This window comes from Lutjanus erythropterus, chromosome 9 (genome assembly GCF_056507025.1).
Source record: "Lutjanus erythropterus isolate fLutEry1 chromosome 9, fLutEry1.hap2, whole genome shotgun sequence".
Taxonomy (NCBI): Eukaryota; Metazoa; Chordata; class Actinopteri; order Lutjaniformes; family Lutjanidae; genus Lutjanus; species Lutjanus erythropterus.
This window is the reverse complement of record NC_139325.1, coordinates 27,029,342-27,046,948: the sequence shown is the minus strand read 5'-3', so window position 1 is coordinate 27,046,948 and position 17,607 is coordinate 27,029,342. Positions and strand designations below refer to the sequence as shown.

General features: G+C 39.0%; 2 protein-coding genes across 4 annotated transcripts in view; one reads left to right on the top strand and one right to left on the bottom strand.

Annotated features, from left to right (window-relative positions):
- Nucleotides 1-7,673, top strand: part of lmna (lamin A) — a 55,528-nt gene extending 47,855 nt beyond the window's left edge. For all 3 annotated transcript variants that reach the window (XM_084726943.1, XM_084726942.1, XM_084726944.1), the window contains 6 exons: nucleotides 418-724; nucleotides 1,894-2,001; nucleotides 2,473-2,592; nucleotides 3,815-3,874; nucleotides 4,011-4,184; nucleotides 5,173-7,673. In XM_084726943.1, coding sequence (XP_084583069.1) covers nucleotides 418-724; nucleotides 1,894-2,001; nucleotides 2,473-2,592; nucleotides 3,815-3,874; nucleotides 4,011-4,184; nucleotides 5,173-5,208 — 805 coding nt within the window. In that variant the 3' untranslated portion in view covers nucleotides 5,209-7,673. The remainder of the gene's footprint in view (nucleotides 1-417; nucleotides 725-1,893; nucleotides 2,002-2,472; nucleotides 2,593-3,814; nucleotides 3,875-4,010; nucleotides 4,185-5,172) is intronic.
- Nucleotides 7,674-13,104: 5,431 nt separating this feature from the next.
- Nucleotides 13,105-17,607, bottom strand: part of pear1 (platelet endothelial aggregation receptor 1) — an 80,549-nt gene continuing 76,046 nt past the window's right edge. Inside the window, exons 22-23 of the mRNA XM_084726941.1 lie at nucleotides 16,115-16,309; nucleotides 13,105-13,943 (exon numbers count right to left, since the gene is read on the bottom strand). Of these exons, the coding sequence (XP_084583067.1) occupies nucleotides 13,798-13,943; nucleotides 16,115-16,309 (341 nt within the window). The 3' untranslated portion in view covers nucleotides 13,105-13,797. The remainder of the gene's footprint in view (nucleotides 13,944-16,114; nucleotides 16,310-17,607) is intronic.

Sequence of the window (17,607 nt, the reverse complement as noted above, 5' to 3'; positions counted from 1 at the left end):
CAGGCTCATTTAGTCTGATTTCAAGGAGTGTCCAACTTGGTGGCAGCCATTTAGAATAACTATATAGAAATAGCCAATCTTCTCCCTGATGGTCTTGTTAACTTATGTAGGTCATATGGAGGCATCAGCATTAAAGTGTGACTGTTTCAGTTAAAAACTTCTTGTAATAGCTTTAAAGTTACCACAGGTATAAATGTGTTGATGCAGATTTTTCTAAGAGGAGAGAGTTTTATAGTTTTTCCTGGTTCACTTCCGATGCATCAAACAATCACAGGAACAAGGTGGTTACATTGGTAAATGTTAAGAGTGGCAGAGCGGTAAGGGTGAGATATGAACAGGCATTTAACCAACAATGTGAGACTGTATCTGCCTCAGTCTGTACCCATCACCTTCATCGCTTCCCGCCTCTCTCCTCAGGCTGCGTCTGTCTCCCAGCCCTCCAGCCACCAAGGTCACAGTGACACGGACCTCTGGCTCGGGCCACGGTCACACCAGCCGCCTGCTCCAGTCTGCCACCACCGCCTCCAGCAGCCGCAACTCCTCCGGCACGGGCAGCACCAAGAGGCGCCGCCTCAATGACAACGACAGCGAGACCTCCAGCATGGCGGGGGGCACCGTGACCAAGACCAGGATCAGTCAGCACGCTTCAGCCAGCGGGCGCATCACGGTGGACGAGGTTGACCTGGAGGGCAAGTTTGTCCGTCTCAGCAACAAGGCTGATGAGGTAAGTGAGACTTTTCAACCCCTTTTAACCTGGTTTAAGCTGATTTTACAGCACTGACACATGACCTCGTTCTTTTTGTCCTGTTTACATAATATTACATTTACAATAAATTGATTTTTTTTTTTTTTTACTAAATTAATTAAAATCAAACTATGAGGAGTTTTTAAACTAGTCTGATGTCTCTGTATGACCTACATAAGTTAACAAGACCATCAGCGAGAAGATTTGCTGTTTCTGTATAATATAAATGTATAATTTTTTTAGAGATGCAATGATCAGTTGATTGAAAGACAATTAATGTCAAGTATTTTTGATAATCAATGATTTTTTGAAGCAAAAATGTCAAATATTTGCTGCTTTCAGCTTCTTAAATGTAAGAATTTTTTGCTTTTGGAGTGTTGGTTGGACAAAAGGAGCCATTTGAGGTTGTTGCCTTGGGCACTGGGAAATTGTGATGAACATTTTTCACAAGTTTTTTGACATTGTATAGTATATGTATGTTTAATCATATTGGCTGCAGTCCTAGTTATTTTTAATGCCTGCCATCTGGTCGGATTCTTTTTGAAATCAGATGAAACGAGTCTGTGTTTACATTTCCACTGGCAGAGTTGTACATTAGCCTGTTAAAAAGAAGCAGGAAGAGATTTTTATTTAGATAAAGTGGCAACGAGAACTGTCAAGTTTTGTGTCAAAAATAACACCCCAAAATTAAATTAATTAACCTATGTATTATCAAAAATAATATTCTGCTGTTACATTTAGTGATGCACCTATACCACTTTTTTCAGACGAAGTACACATACTTACATTTGGGCACTTGCTCATACTGAGTACTGATATGAGTCCCTAATTTCTAAATCTAACAAATTGTTGTTAGTGTTTTCCGCTGCTACCAGTAGCATGAACACCATGCACTCTGTGTTGTGTTGGTTCTTTAGATGTTTTATTACATTGCTTGTTTTGGAGGAGGTACTTTTTGTAAACTGGTATCGTGTGGTGGTGTCAGAGTAGTTTAATGAGCATGAGTACATGAGCGCAGTATCAGACCGATACCCAATACTGGTATCAGTGTAATCGTAGTTACTTTTCTTAAACATTTTTACACGCCAGAGTACATTTTTGTTTCATGTTTTCTGTCCTCGATCTGTCTTCCCATTTCTCTCCTGCAGGACCAATCTCTGACCAACTGGCAGTTGAAGAGACAAATTGGTAATGGCAGCCCCATCACCTACAAGTTTCCCCACAAGTTCACTCTGAAGGCTGGAGGATCCGTCACTGTAAGTTGCACTGAGTTCTCTAGATTTGTCAGTTTGTTGCTCTTTCCATTGTTAATCTGACTGGTGTTTGCACACACAGTGCACATACACACAAGTAACCATAGATTACATAACATCCATAAACAAGTTTAAAAAAATTCACATACTCAACAATATGGATGAAAACTTACAGTACATAAGAACAATCATCAAAGCGTGCATTGGTAAATATTAATGTGACTGTATGAATGAGAAAATGAAATGGGGAGGTGTCAGACAGCTGCTTCAGCCTCTACAGGAGGGGAGGAGTCAGAGAGAAATTCAGAGTTTATTCAGAGTAACTGTCCCAGAGTTTAAATGAACTCTGTCTCTGTCTGAAGCAGACAACCCAGAGTTTCCCTTCATCTCAGGCTGAACAAACTCAAACTGCTTTCTGAAATAGGTCCCTGAGTACACAATAACCAAACAATCTCTGACCTTTGACCTGTACAGGTCTGGGCTGCATCTGCCAATGCCACCCACAACCCCCCCACTGACCTGGTGTGGAAGAGCCAGAACTCCTGGGGCACCGGCGACCTCCTGCAGACCATCCTCATCAGCGCCAACGGAGAGGTTTGAATCCACCTCCAGTTCTTTGAGCTTCATGACTTATAGTTTTGTATTTTACATCAGTTTTTATTCAACTCCGTTTAACCCCTGTTAGCTTCCTAACTGTTTCAGTTTAGTTTTTTATTGTTTACAGATGTTAAGTTTTTTTATGAAGGCAGATGACTCACAGTCATGTGGATATTTTAGTCTCAATAAACATATGCACCAATGCCTCTTCACGATCACGATCACGGATCACGATACAAAGCCAGTAAAAGTGTAGTCTGGATCTGTAGAACTCAAAGAGGACAAATGTCCAAAATTTCCAGACCTCAAATTGTCTGATAACAACCTTGGTGTCTGTAATAAGGTGAAATCTGTTGGACATTTCATCACTGAAGACATGACAGACGATGATGACATTTATATGTAATGCTGCAAGAGATTTGCACAAACAAGCAGTCTCTCACGTAGGTTTAGTATGTGCACAGACGGAGCGAAGATGTATCTGTTCAGAACATGTTGTACATCACTGTATACAACATATTTGTGGTCAAACTACAAAAAAAGTGAGCTTACAGAGACTTCAGGACGCGTATAATGATGCAATGAGAATATTACTCAAAAGACTGAGATGTTGCAGTACAAGTGAAATGTTTGTATCTGCAGGCATAACTACTTTCCAAACTGTCTTAACTGTCATGTACAAATTTATATGCCAGCAGAATGACTCTGAAAATGAAATTATTTTGCTAATTTTTACCTCTTTCAATCATACGTTTTTATTGTGCTTATTGTCGTGTAGTTTATTACATCTAATGTCTTGTGTTTTAACTGGACCTTGAGTCTGTCATAAAGATTGAATTTAATTGCATTTTGTACACAATATTGTGTAATTTATTTCCAGAGTAGATTTGCTCATTTCAGTTTAGTTTTTGTGTAAAGCTGTTTAGTTTTAGTTTAGTTTTTATTTGTTTCACTTGCAGGATTTTAGTTTTTGTTAATCATAATACTGGGGGTATTAAAAAGTTCAGAATACCATTGTACTTACAATACAAGCACAACACCATTTCATTTAGTTTTTGTTTTTTTCCCCTAAAGTCTACGCTATATTTTTATTTCAGTTAACTAAAATGTTTTTTTCACACCTAGTTTTAGTTAACTCTGATAACCTTTGAGCTCGTCTTACATTTGTTTTCATTTAACTGCAGTAACTGAATCATTTTGTGACTTTGTTCCCCGTCAGGAAATGGCCATGAGGAAAGTGACTCGCACTCTGTTCCATGATGATGAAGACGATGATATGGTAAGTGCCTCCTCTGTTTAGGCCACTCACAAAATGCCGCACATGACATTATCCACGAGAAACACGCAGCTCGTCTCCCAGCCGAGCAGCAGCGGTGTTAAATAACACTCACCCTGTTGTGTGTCGCCCCCTGCAGGGAGCTCACAGCACGAGCGGTGTCGACAATGAGTACAACCTGAGGAGCCGCACGGTGATCTGCGACTCCTGCGGGCAGCCGTCAGACCGCGGCACCGGTGTGTGCAGCAGCGGGGGTCTACCTGAAGGCCTCATGGGACATTCCCTCTTCATGGGCACCAACGAGCCCAGACAGGTACAGAACAGTCACCGTGTTACAGCAAGAACAGCAGCAAGTGTTTCATTAGTGATTAAAATAGTTGTAAATGTACAGGAAATTTGATTTAGTATCACATTTTCTCCACATCTGCATGTAGGAACACAAGTGCTTTACTGTGCAGATCAGTTGATGTTACTGAAAGGGACTAATTAACTACGTGGTATTTCTTGGCCTGACGTCCTGCGTCACACAGAGTGTTGTGTGTCTGTTGCATGCTCTTGTCAGCTCGCTTTGGGTTATCTCGTCACTTTCTGGATAAACTAGCAAAACGGTAATCCAAAAAGTTTTTTTATTAACTTAATCTTTGCCTTGACCCCAAGACTAAACATACAGGCCACCTCACACCTGACTGTAACTTCAACCAGAGGTGATTTTTTTTATATTTATGCGATAATCAGTTAATGAAGATTTGCTTGGGTTTGGGCTCCTTGTACTGCTGCGACCAGTTCCTGAACTAAATGATTGACACGTTTACCCCACCATTACATATCAGTATGGTTGCCATGAAAGAGATCTGTTGGTTGTTTTGTAATTATTGAACTTTACAACCATCTCATAGATTGTAAGATGTATGGTATCTGTACTGACCAGGCCAAATGTCCCATCTTGCAATGTTAACAATAGTGAAAAATAATTCCTGTGTCCACTCCGAGATTCAGATCCACTCCAACGTTTAGCAAGTTCTTGCTCTGCTCATGCTGCACCCCTCCACCAAGTTTCATGAGAATGCAGGCCAGTAGTTTTTCCACAATCCCGCTGAAAAGCAGCAAACAAACAGCACTGAAAGTATTTTTGGCCTCCTTGGCCGAGGTAACTAAATAAAGCAGCTAACCAGTGACCTGACTGCTTACAAAAACCATCTCATCATTCATCCTCTTTATTTGTTTTGTTTAGTGTGTTAATATCTCTCCAGTTTTCCTCTTTTCTCCACATTTAACACTCCGCTGTGTCTCTTCTCCTTCAGGGCCGCATCAAGCCGGAGAACTGCTCCATCATGTAAAAACCAGACAGCACCTCACCTCCTGTAGCCCACAGAGGAGAATCATTTTCCGCCGTTGGGATGTTTGTCTTTATTTTTCTTTTTTTTTTTTATATGATCTTGTCTTATTTTGTATTCAGATTAATCTGCAGGTTAAATTTAGCTTTTGGGTTTTTGGCAAAGGGCACAGGATTTTCATATTCAATGAGTGTTTTTTCAATATTCTTTCTTATGTTACTGCATGTGTGCTGTGTTAATGCTTGTATTGTATCCTGCTCTTCTTGCACACACTCTCTCTCCCTCACACACTCACACATACACACACACACACGCACACACAGCTCCATTGACCAGTGCTTGTGCTTCGATCCGAGCCGGGGTTTCACATTTAATGGCCAGGCTGTCAACACTCAACACGCACAGCTAGTGAACCCTGTCAGGAGAAGGTCTCTGCAGCCACACAGACAACAGGGGAATGAATCCTGCGGGGTTTGTTGATCGTGTTTATCGCCCATCGAACAGATCAGATATTTATTTAAGATGTTCATTGTGATGTTTACAGTTGAAATTTATTTTCCTTTGTTTGTTGGAACAGTATTGTACTATGTTTATACGTGCTACAGAGGAAATAAATTAGGGTGTCTAGTTTTTTTTTTAACGATCGGAAAAGTCTCCAAAGAAAGCCAAAGTACTGTCAGCTCAGGGTGTTCAGCAGGTTTTTTTCACCTTAGCCTTAGACAAACATGTCGTAGTACATTTTCTACAGTATGTGGATTAGGTTGGGCAGCTGTGGTGCACACAGAGAAAATAATTATTTGAGGTGGATATATTTTTTTTCTTCAAGTCACAGCTCGACCCCAGAGAAATGTATTTGGTTGTTTTTGAATGTGTGATGAAATGAGGAATTATTGTCTGCTGGATAAGTTGAATGTACCCAGTTAAACGGGTCTCATGTGTATCTCGGTTTGACGTACATGTAAATGTGTTGCCTTATTTTTTTTAGGGGACATTTTGCCACAACATCAAACATACGTATTTTTCATCTTGCCTGCAGTGCTGCTTATCCGTCTAGATTGTTGTGGTGTAAGTTGCACAGTCGGCAGTGGAGGTGTCTGCCTTCTCCACAGTACAATGGACGTCACTTGACCTGTGTTGCTCAAAGCACCAAAAACATACATTTTAAAAACTCAATACCAGTGTCTCTTTGCAGAAGTCATGACCCAGTTAGTCAAAATAATCCACAAACCTTGTTCTCAGCAGTTCCATGTAGGAACTACTTTCTCTCTGCCAACCGTATCACCACGCAGAAGGAAGCGTGCATCTACTCATGGACGAGAGTCATTATCAGTTAATCTGTTCAGCATTTTCTAACTAGACTTGTTTGGTCCAAAAAATGTCAGAAAATGGTGAAAAGTGTTGATCATTATGTCCCAATGCCCAAGACGACGTCCTCGAATGTCTTGTTTTGTCCACAACCCAAAGATATTCAGTTCACTGTCATAGAGCAGCTATTCACCCACTAGTGGGCCTCAGAGCGCCATCTAGTGGACTCCAGAGGCAGTATTACTGCCACATGGTTGGATTAAATTAAAATTAGAAGATTTTTTTTTATTTACAGAAATAAAAAAAAACGTGAGTGGATCAGTTTTTGGATGGTGATCCTCAGAAGTTTTTTAACATCAGGAAGACTGAGAACTTCTGTTGTAGAAGACTGAAAAAAGACTGAATGGTCACATTTAAAAAGCCGAAATCAGAGAATTTGGACCTTTTTTCCCTGAAAAATGACTCTAAGTGAAGAAGCAATTATAAACATAGTTGGCTAATGGTTTAATGTTTAACAATTAATCAATTAGAGATGAGGCTTGTGCTCATGCCAGTGTAGGACGTAAACATTCGCTTTAACCTGTCATCCATGAGTAGATGCACACTTCTCTCTGCACGGTCATACAGCTGCTGGGTGTAGTTCAGTAGAATACCAGGGTCATGATTTCTGGAAAAAGACATTGCTGTTGGGTTTTTCAAAGGTGTTTTTCAGGACTCTTTGAGCACCACAAGCTGAGTGCCATATAGTTTAATTATACTGGAGAGAAGGCAGGCATCTCTACAGCTGATATCTACAAAACTCTGCAGCTCACACCAAAACAATCTAGATCAATCAATAGCACCACATGTAGGAGGAAAAATGTGTATTTTTGACTTTGGGGCAAACTGTCCCTTTAAGAAATTCCAAAGATATTTTGTTACAATCATAAGAAAATGTAGAAATTGTTTTCTACTTGAGGTAATATAAGAAAAAGGTACTATGTTTGAAGTTTTATGGAGAGATGCCATATATACAGTATATATTTATAGGATTTCTCAGCTTATTCATCCAGATCAACACTAATCTAACAGAGGAGAAGCGTTGCTGCTATTTACAGACTGCAACACTAGTTTTTTGAAACATTTTAACAAGCTTTTTTTTACACATTAGAAATACAAATGTGCCTTTAGAGGACAGAACAACCATCAACAATCACTGTTCTTTGCTTCATGTATCGCAGTCTTGTGACTGTCAGCTGTCCTTTGTGTTGCTCCTAAGAACTGGTCATAAGGGCTTTTTTTTCCACTTTCCTCTAAGCTTTACCAGCTTTGCAAATCCCCAGACATTTTTTTTTTTGGAAACTGAGTAGGATTGTGGGGTTTTTGTATACTTTGTGCCTCTGGCTTCATGCACTGCTTTTATTGAGGGCCTTGCCAAATATGCACAGCAGGTAGATTTGTACTGTAGTCTGGCAGCTTAAGTCATTTATACTCCAGTGAAAAGCATATCAAAGCATTTATGGAAAATACTTGATAGCTTCTTTTTTTGTTGTTCTATTGTACTGAATTGATGGTATTTGTGCCACATTAGATTCTTTATTTTTTTTGCCTTAAGCAGAAGTCTGATTTTGACATCCCCAAAGTGCCTTAAAAAGTCCATGACAATCGTTGGTTTAAGAAATGGCCAGTTCCAAAAATGTTTTATATTTGGCCTCTATAATGTAACATTTGTCATTATGCACATTAGATTTATGAGACATGCTTACTGTGTGTGATTGTCTAATATATGCAACTGTTAACTGAACTGTCCTCCAGATTGTTTAGAGGGTGTATTCAGGTTTTTTTTTTCAGAGGCCTGTCTGACTGATTATAAACCAGAAACACTTGTGCTCTTTAAAGGGACGGTTCACCCCAAAATCAATCCATTTAGATTTTTTTTGGCGTAAATTCCAGAGTTTTACAGATACAAGCTGTAGAGATGTCTGCCTTCTCGTGAATATAATGGGACTAAATGGCTCTTGGTTTGTGGTGCTCAAAGCACCAAACAATATGTTTGAAAAATTCTAAACCAGTGTCTCTTTACAAAAATCCTGACGCGGTTACTCAAGATAATTCACTGATCTTGTTGTGAGCAGTTCCATGCAGGAACTATTTTCTTTATGATAGAAAGAAAGTAGTTCCAGTAGATTCTACTACGCAAAGAAGTTGTCATGATTTCTGGAAAGAGACATTGCTTTTGAGTTTTTCAGATTTATATTTTTTGGGGCTTTGAGCACCACCAGCTGAGTGCCATTTAGTTCTGTTATATTTGAGAGAAGGTCGACGTCTCTTTGGTCAATATCTCCAAAACTCACACACACAAAAAAAAATAAATAAATGGAGAAATAGCACTACGGGAAGAGGAAAACTATGTATTCTTGAGTTTGGGTGTGAACTGTCCCTTTAACATTTATATGCAATGTTAAGCTCTGTTACAAAACTTCTTCAAAGGTCTCTCTGAAACCCTGAAGCCCTGTTAAAGTCCTGACAGATGCCTCATGAAACATTTGAAGGACTTAAGGATTTAAAATGTTTGAGACAGAAAGGGATTTCTTGTTCTGAGTCTTTAATGCCAAAGTTGTAATTAGCTTGAAGTAGGATTTGTGTTATTTCTGTCATAACGATGCTGTTACTGTAACATTATGCAAAAGCCATTCATTCAGTTGATTTTTTTTCCTTTTCTAAAATAATGAGTAAAATTCTTTTTTTCCAAGTGACTGACTGTTCTATTTATTTCCTTGATACTGACCTATGGATGTGATCTTAATGTTTAGCATATTATACTAGTGACATAATATTTAATATTATACTAGGGACATAATATTTAGTATGTCCCAGTAAAAAGTACCAGGATGTCCTGCTGCATCTGGTTGTATTTTGCACTATGCAAGCCAGCATTCCTTTCTGGCTGTTCTGACCCACAATCCTTTGTAATGGGCATATGAGCAAGATGGCTTCAAGTTAAAGGCGCATTTTTATGGACAAGTCGTATGTCTTGAATGTATGCAAACTGCATGTAACAGTGTGTACTTTGTAAGAGTAGCTGCAGTGTGTAATAAAAGTAAAAAGTACAAGTATGCCAGTGGAATGTAGCTCAGGATGTCCTAATGCATCTGCATGCATTTTTCAGCAAGCGAGCATGCTTTTTGGCAATTCTGACCCACAGTCCTCTGAAAATAGTGAAAATATTTTTGCCATGCATTTCTAATTTGCTGCATCTTCATCATGGTTTGTTTAAAAATAGGCTCATTTTAATTCATGTATAATTCATGCATGAGGGTGATATTTGTTTGTTTTTCTTGGCTGTTTAGCTATTTGACCTCTCCATGTGTTCTTCGTGATGATAAACTATATAAAACAATACATCAGGGGAAAAAAAGTGAGCTCCCTGTAAACCACAGTTCAGTTCTCACACTGATTTGGAATGTGGGTCTTGTCATTCAAAACCACTGATCAAAAGTGCAGCCATTTTTATTTACATTATATACACATGTTTCCATGGTTACATTCAAAAATATATGGCCATACATAAAAAAAGCTGAAGCTCTACCCAGAACTAAAGCATTTATAGCAAAATGTACATTCTTTCTGGTAAACAGGGTTTCTGTCATCTGACGTGCAGGAGAATTGACTTAATTTGATCCAAATCTGACACAAAAACAAACAGCACTTTTTAAAATTATTCAGAAGCAACACAAGACTTTGATTAACAAAACACAATTTAAAGAAATAATGGCAAACTTTGTCAAACCCTTTGAAATGAACTGTCTGCAATAGTTTACATAGTTTTAAATGCAGTTTTGGCAAAAAGGCTAATTAGGCAATTAAACGGCCAAATCACCCACATTACAAAAAAAACATTTTATCACCTTTAGCAGTGTTTGGTTGTACAGAGAGTTTTGGTTTGTAATTTTTTTTTATTTCCGCCTCCACCCCAATAAAATAGAGGTGGAGTTTTACGTGTGGTGCTCACATTAAAAAAGGATAAATGAACAGCTACGTCTCTTTGTAGAAACAGTGTCTCTGGATAATTGCCAGGACACGCTGTCAACAGGTTTCATAGGCGCTGTGTTTCAATACAAAGTAGATTCAGTAAAACCGTTCATGATGATGTTGGTTTGGCAGCAGAAATCTGAGAGCGGATATCAGCATGTCTGTTTGGCTACCATGAAGAGCACAACTGCATATGTGAAAAAAAACCTTTTGTAAATCCTTTTATGGCTCCAGAGGGAGCTGTCTGAAGTCTTATAAATTGCCTCGAGTGATGTTGGCGGTCTAGTTGCATTGTAGGCACCAAGTTTAGACAAGGACGAAGAATGTGTGGATTTAAAAAGATATCGAATATCTCTGCTTCTGCTGCATCAATTTCTTTTTTAAACTGTCCATTGTGAGTCAGACGGATTACTCCTTTAAAGGAGAAATATGTAAAAAAAACCTAGTGTTCAAATGAGTACTGCAGTGTAAATAGTGAATTTGAGCCATAAACCGGCAGGTGTAATAGGTCAAATCCCAATTCAATATACAATCTGTGGTTTAAACCGGTTGTTTCCCACCACCCTGTCCTCCCCAGACTCAAAGCTCAGACAGGCTGCAGGGACACTGAACAGGAGTGCAAGATGAGTACAGACTCTGATAAATGATGATGAGTCCTACACTGTAAGTTGATCAACTGTTTATAACTCAATTATCTGTAAAGTTAAGCCTGTTATCCCAAAAACAGTGAGAGAAGACTCACACTCTAGAGTTTGAGTTCAGTCACTGCCTGTCTTCCTCTCTGCCAGACACCATTAACATATTGCTGAATTTAACCTTATAAAAGATTATTAGTGATTCATTACAGCATGAATGTCATCTATAATAAATGTAAACAAATTTCAGCAGAGAACATACTGGCTGTATCGCTGTTGTCGGAGGAGCTGGTATTTCAACGTCATGTTTTCTCAATCTCTGATGACACATCATGATCATTTTATGATTTAGAAGTAAATAAATTACATATTTCTCCTTTAATAAAAAAAAAAAATGCTTTTTGTGTTTTGGGTGAAATGGCCCTTTAAACACGATGCAAAGACAGAAGTTGCTGCAGGACACTGCACTGACATTCATGATGCTGCTTTGATTTGGTTTGTAATTCCCTGTTCGACGTTTACAACAGCTCTCTGTATCTATTTTGGTGTCTGATCTTTGGTCACACAAACTTCTCATAAACACGATCATCTTAAAACGGGGCTGTTCTTCTGCATCACTGTGAAGCTAAAAATATATTTATTTCTATATTTACAAAGTTTTCATCTGACAGCAGCAATAAGTGAGCCACGTTTGTATAAACAGGCAGATGACACGTTTATCATTGTGTATCTAAATGCCACATTGTAAAGAGGCAGTGATATGAAGTATCTTAAAGGGACAGTTCATCCCAAAATCAAAAATACACATTTTTCCCTTGGCCTGCAGTGCTATTTAGATGAGACTATAAGATGAGACCCCAAAAAACCTGAACAGCAAAATTTGGGGGGGTCTCTACTATATCCAGTATCCATTATGCAAATTGCAAAACATATTATAAGTATTTGAATACTGAAAACTGGCTATTGTTGTGGTGTTTCCTCTTATAAATTATATCTTTCAATATCCAGCTGTTTCTGGTCAGGCCTTCTTCCATGGGTGTTGTAAAGTTAATGTACCTCCTACAACCTAAAAAGCAGTGGGACATTACTCCACTGTCTTTGTAGATCTCCCAGAATTTTAAAATTCTGTGAAGAACAGTCATACAAACTATATCTAGTATTAGCTCAGCCTGTCTGCCCTCAGGTATTTATCCTTGGACTACTTCCACCTACTTTAAGAGTGTTAGGTTCAAATAAAAAAGATAAAGTCGTTTTCTGCTCACTTCAGGCTAAACACTGTATTAAAGCTTCCTGGAAGAGCACAGAGACACCTGCAGGTGGACGCTGCTTTAAAAGTCTTTCTAACTGTTCAGCCATGAAAAAAACTGACTCATGAAACCGAGGGGGAAATACAAAGTTTTTTTTAAAATACGGGGACATTTTAATCTTATCTACTAACATAAACACCAGGCTTTTCACAATACCTCAAATGTCTCCAACATAATGGGATTAAATGGTACTTGTGGTGCTCAAAGCACACACCAGCATCTCTTTCCAAAAATCATGACCTGGCTACTCAAGATAATCCACAATTTCCTTCTGCAGTAGAATCTACCAGAGCTACTCTCTTTCATGAAACTGCTCACAACAAGGTCTGTAGATTACTTGAGTAACCAAAACCAAAAACCAAAACCAAATGTATTCTTTGGTGCCTTGAGGATCACAAGCCAAGTGCCATTTAGTCCCATTACATTAGAGAGAGGACAGACATCACTACAGCTGACAACTCTGCAACCGACACCAAAACTATCTAGATGGATACACAGCACTAAATGCCAGGAGGAAATTTGTATTTTTGATTCTGGGGTGAACTGTTCCTTTAAATACACTGTTCATCTCGGCCTTCAGGTGGTAAACAAATCTTTGGTACTTTGGCTCCTGAAAACCTGCATATCAGCAATAAAAAAGCATCAACTTTTAATAATGTGTCTCAGACGGAAAGATACTGCCAGCATTTTTCAGCAGTATTTTTCTGCACCATTTAGTCCCATGACCTTTGTCTCTTTGCTTTTCTTGAGTTCTTTCCACTGAGCAAATCAAAAAGAAGTCCATCCAAGTTCATCCAAAGCTCTCTGCAAAAAAAAAAAAAGTTTGGATTTTGAAAATGTAATATGAAAGCAAAACAAAAACTCCAAAACCTGTAATTTGATGATGAAAAACTGAATTCTGATAAGCAGCAGCAAGCAAAACGTGCGGAAAACTTCAGTTACAGCCTGTTTAGATGAGTTCAAACACATAAAGATTCCCAAGTTGCTGCTTTTAACCATGAAAGTCTTTTGGCGTATTTTTTCCCACGGGAGGTGAATGCAGCTGAAGCCCCACTGGCGTCGCCACAGTCCAGCCTTCCTCACCACAGCCTGCTGGCTCCCCTGTCTGGATGACAAGTCTGTCATGGTGAAGCAAGTACCACTTTAGCCCACAGAGGGGCAGCATTGAGTTAAAAGGGGGGGGGGGGGCGTCCACAATAAACAACAGTGGCTCCTCGGTGGGACACGCGCCTCGCCGCTGCTCCGTGGGTGGTCTGCAGTTTGCTCTTTGATTGCAAGCTCAGGCCTGAAATCACTCCCACAGTGAGGAGGAGGAGGAGGAGGAGGGAAAATCATCACTGAGGTGTTCTTCTGGGGGAGGGGGAGGGCGGGCGGCGGACCGGCGGCAGGTCGTAGTGTCCCGGGATGTGGCTGTTCACAGGGAGGTCATAGTGGCTTTGGGGGTCCTCGTGTGGAGCGTGACCGAGGGAGCTCTGACGCTCTGTGAGGGAGGAGAGGAAGAACACACTGAGATTAACAGACACTCAGAATGACAGGAGCTATTTTTGGACTCAATTCCAGTATATGTATTTTAAAAATACCACATCTCCTCATCCTCTGCTGGACACTTCAGTCTGGACAAAATTATTTTTCCTGTCTGAAATTATTTTTCTTCCTCCAACCTATCTTTTTCTCTTTCCTCCTTTACATCCTGCTTTCTTTAATTCTTTCTTTCCTTTCATCTCTATTGAAATACTTCCTTTCTTCCTCTCTTTCCTTCCTTTCTTTTTTCTCCTCTTTCTTTCTTTCCTCTCCTTCCTCTCCTCTCTTCCCTAACTTCTTCTTTTCCTTCCTTCTTTCCATCTTTCTTTCTTCCTATCATCTGTCCTTAAATCCTTTCCTTTACCTTCCTTCCATCCCTAAATCTTTCTATCCTTCCCTCCTTCTTTCTTTCTATATGTCTTTCCATTCATATTTCTACCATCTTAAATTTCTTTTTTCTTTCCTTCTTTCCTTCCTTTGTTTCATTCTTTCTATCCTTCCTTTCCATCTGTCCTAAAATCCTTCCCTTTTCCTTCCTTTCATATTTCTACCCATCCTTCCTTCTATTTTTTAGTTCCTTCCATCCTTCCTGCTTTCTTTCCATCTGTCCTTAAATACTTCTCTTTTCCTTTCATTCCATCTGTCTGTCTACACAACTCCTTCCTTCTTTCTTTCCATTCTTTCTTCTTTCATCTGTCCTTCAATCCTTCCTTCTTACCATCCATCCTTTTCACATCTTTCCTTCTTTTTCTTTCTTCCATTCTATCCATCTTTATTTCCATCCTTCCTTATTTCTATCCCCCATTCTTCTCCTCCTCTTTCCATTCTTTCTTTCTCAGTAATAATATAACAGGTTAAGAGTTAAAAATCTGCACACACATCTTGTCTTGTTCCTCCAGCTGCTGTGAATCACACCTGTGTACTGTATAGTAACAGTATTGGATTGACTGGTTGGTTTCAACGGCACAATATTTACTACTACACTTTTTTTCCGTGCTTCTAATCTGCTTCTGATTCATACGGTCCTCAGTCAGTCCTGATTGAAGCTCTGCAACAAAGGCTGTAATATAATCCGCCTGTTTTAATATACACATCTTTAGAAGAATTAGTACAAATTAAGTGCTGACTTTGAAGAAAAAATATAGAGAATGTTTTAACCTTTGTTCTGCATTTTACAGCAAGTCTCTTAACCTACGATAACACCAGTTTTTCATCATTATTTATTAATCTGACTTCAGGTTTATGTATAACTGCTGTCTGCTCTGTAATAAAACATAGGACTGATCATAAACATCCTCAGACACCCTCCTTCGTCTGTCCTGCTCTTCCTCTTCCCTTCAGTGTTTTTTTCTTCACTTCCATGTAAACAGTGACTCCGTCACGAGGAGGCCCATCCCTCCCATCTGTCAGAGCACAGATCTGACTGATCGAGACTCTAAAAGAAACTAAATGAGTTTCTCATTTTGATGCGAACGCTCTTTTAAGTCTCAGTTTCCTCAGATGGGTCGACAAGCGTGTAGTGTGAGTTTGATTAAAGGTGGAAGGATGATGCATTTTTGCATGTTTAGCTGTTCAAAAGAACGGCACTAACTGACCTGACAGGGTTTAGAGCTTAATCAATCAGTCTATTAATTGATTATGTATCCACAGAAAGATATTCACCAACGATTTTCATTATCAACCAATCATTTAAGTAATTTTTCAAGCCAAACATTCCCCTATTCCAGCTTCTAAGATGTGAGGAATTGCTGCTTTTCTTTATTTTATGTGCACTTATGTGGACATTTGAATATCCAAAGAGTTCATCTTAAATTAATATTTTCTATCACATTACCTGCAAAAAGATCTGCAGATTCTGTTTGGACTGCGGTTAAATATCTTTCTTTGTTGGAGCTTTATTTACCTCATACCTTCCTCCATGTGAACAACCTGGTTTTTTTTCTTTTAATACTCATGTGGAATTTGATCTCATTCACTGCTTATAAAAGCGAAATGTCTAAGAAAATGATCAGTGAAAAGATGAAAATCGGCTCCAGTTTCTGATGCACTGCAGCCTCCGTCCCCACATTATCAAGTGAAAAAGTAAAACTGGTCAGAACGTTGTTGAAGGAGGTCTGAAGTGCTGCTCACCCCTGCGTAAGGTGGCCGTGTTGAATGGCGGCGGGCTGATCTCGGTGTACGCTCGCTCTCTGGGCACAGCGGCCTTCATCTCCATGTAGCTGCTCTCGGGGGGGCAGAAGGGCAGGCCGGGCAGGTCTTTGATGGTGGCGTAAGGATTCTCGCTGTTCAGAGAGCTGCTGCTCACCGCCACTGTGTCCTTCAGCTCTGTCACCGCACAGAGAGCGACGAGACAGAGGTTAAAACACATGTGATGTACGCACAGAGCGTCAGAACACAGCAACAACAGCACGAGTTGAAGTGTAACTCATGGGCTTTGACTTTTTCTTGCATATTTTTCAAGATGTTTTAAGTGTTTTTTAAAAATTAAATTATAACTTTCTGAGACTGACTGAGGAAAGATTTCAACCTTTTCATTTTACTGGCTGAGATGTTTGTTAAATATCATGACCAGGGGACAATCTGAATCATTTTTATAAAACCCAAATGTTTGTTAAATCTTTCTAAACACTAACTTTTGTGTTGCCTGGTTTCAAAGGTCACATGCAGGGTTTGGTAGTGATAGATTACATTTTTTTTGGTGTTACATAATCAGATTACAAAAAATAATGAACTCTCATCAGTCACCCCAGATTACATTTGAAAAACTGTGTAAGTTTAAAGCTTTTCTGAAATAGCAGAGTGTAGCAGTTTGTGGCAGTGTAGTTCATGTTTAGTGAGGCTCAGGAAATTTAAGTAAATGCCAAATATGCTAAAAAAAAATTTGTTTTTGTAGTGACAATGTTCTGAGATGTTAAAATAAGATAAAAAGAATAAATCAAATATTATTTTTTAAACTCCAGTTGGTGTGATTGCATCCTGTTTTTAGTATAAGGTGCAACATTTTCAATGTTTATTTCTTAAGTAATCAAAAAGTAATCAGATTAGATTACATATATATATACTTGTCCTATTTGCCCTGTTGTAAAGCGCTTCTTCTTCTTCTTCTTCTTCTCATTATTATTATTATTATTAGTAGTAGTAGTAGTAGCAGTAGCAGTAGTAGTAGTAGTAGTAGTAGTATCATTATTAGCATTAGTATCATTATTTTTATCACAAACCAATGTATTGGACAAATTCAAATTACAATTTTGACCTGATGATGGCGCTAGATGAAAAGCCAGCAGATGACCAAAGTTAATACAATTCCGTATGTGCACCAAATTTAATGTCAGTGCATCCAAAGTAGTGGAGTGACCGACTTACTGACAGACCAACATCACTATTCATCAAGCCACACTGCCAGCATGGCTAAAATAATCATGGGTTATAGCTCCCATATTCCTTAGAGTCCTTTATGGGCGTATGACAAAGGAAATACATTTTAAAAAATAGATCCCATAGTAGTCCCACTTTTTGAGCATTAATTATTCTATTTTTTATGTAATTGTACAGCTTTACGTAGCATCACTTTGATGATATAGTTTTGATAATTCCTACTTCTCTATAGTAGGTCATAGGAGAGG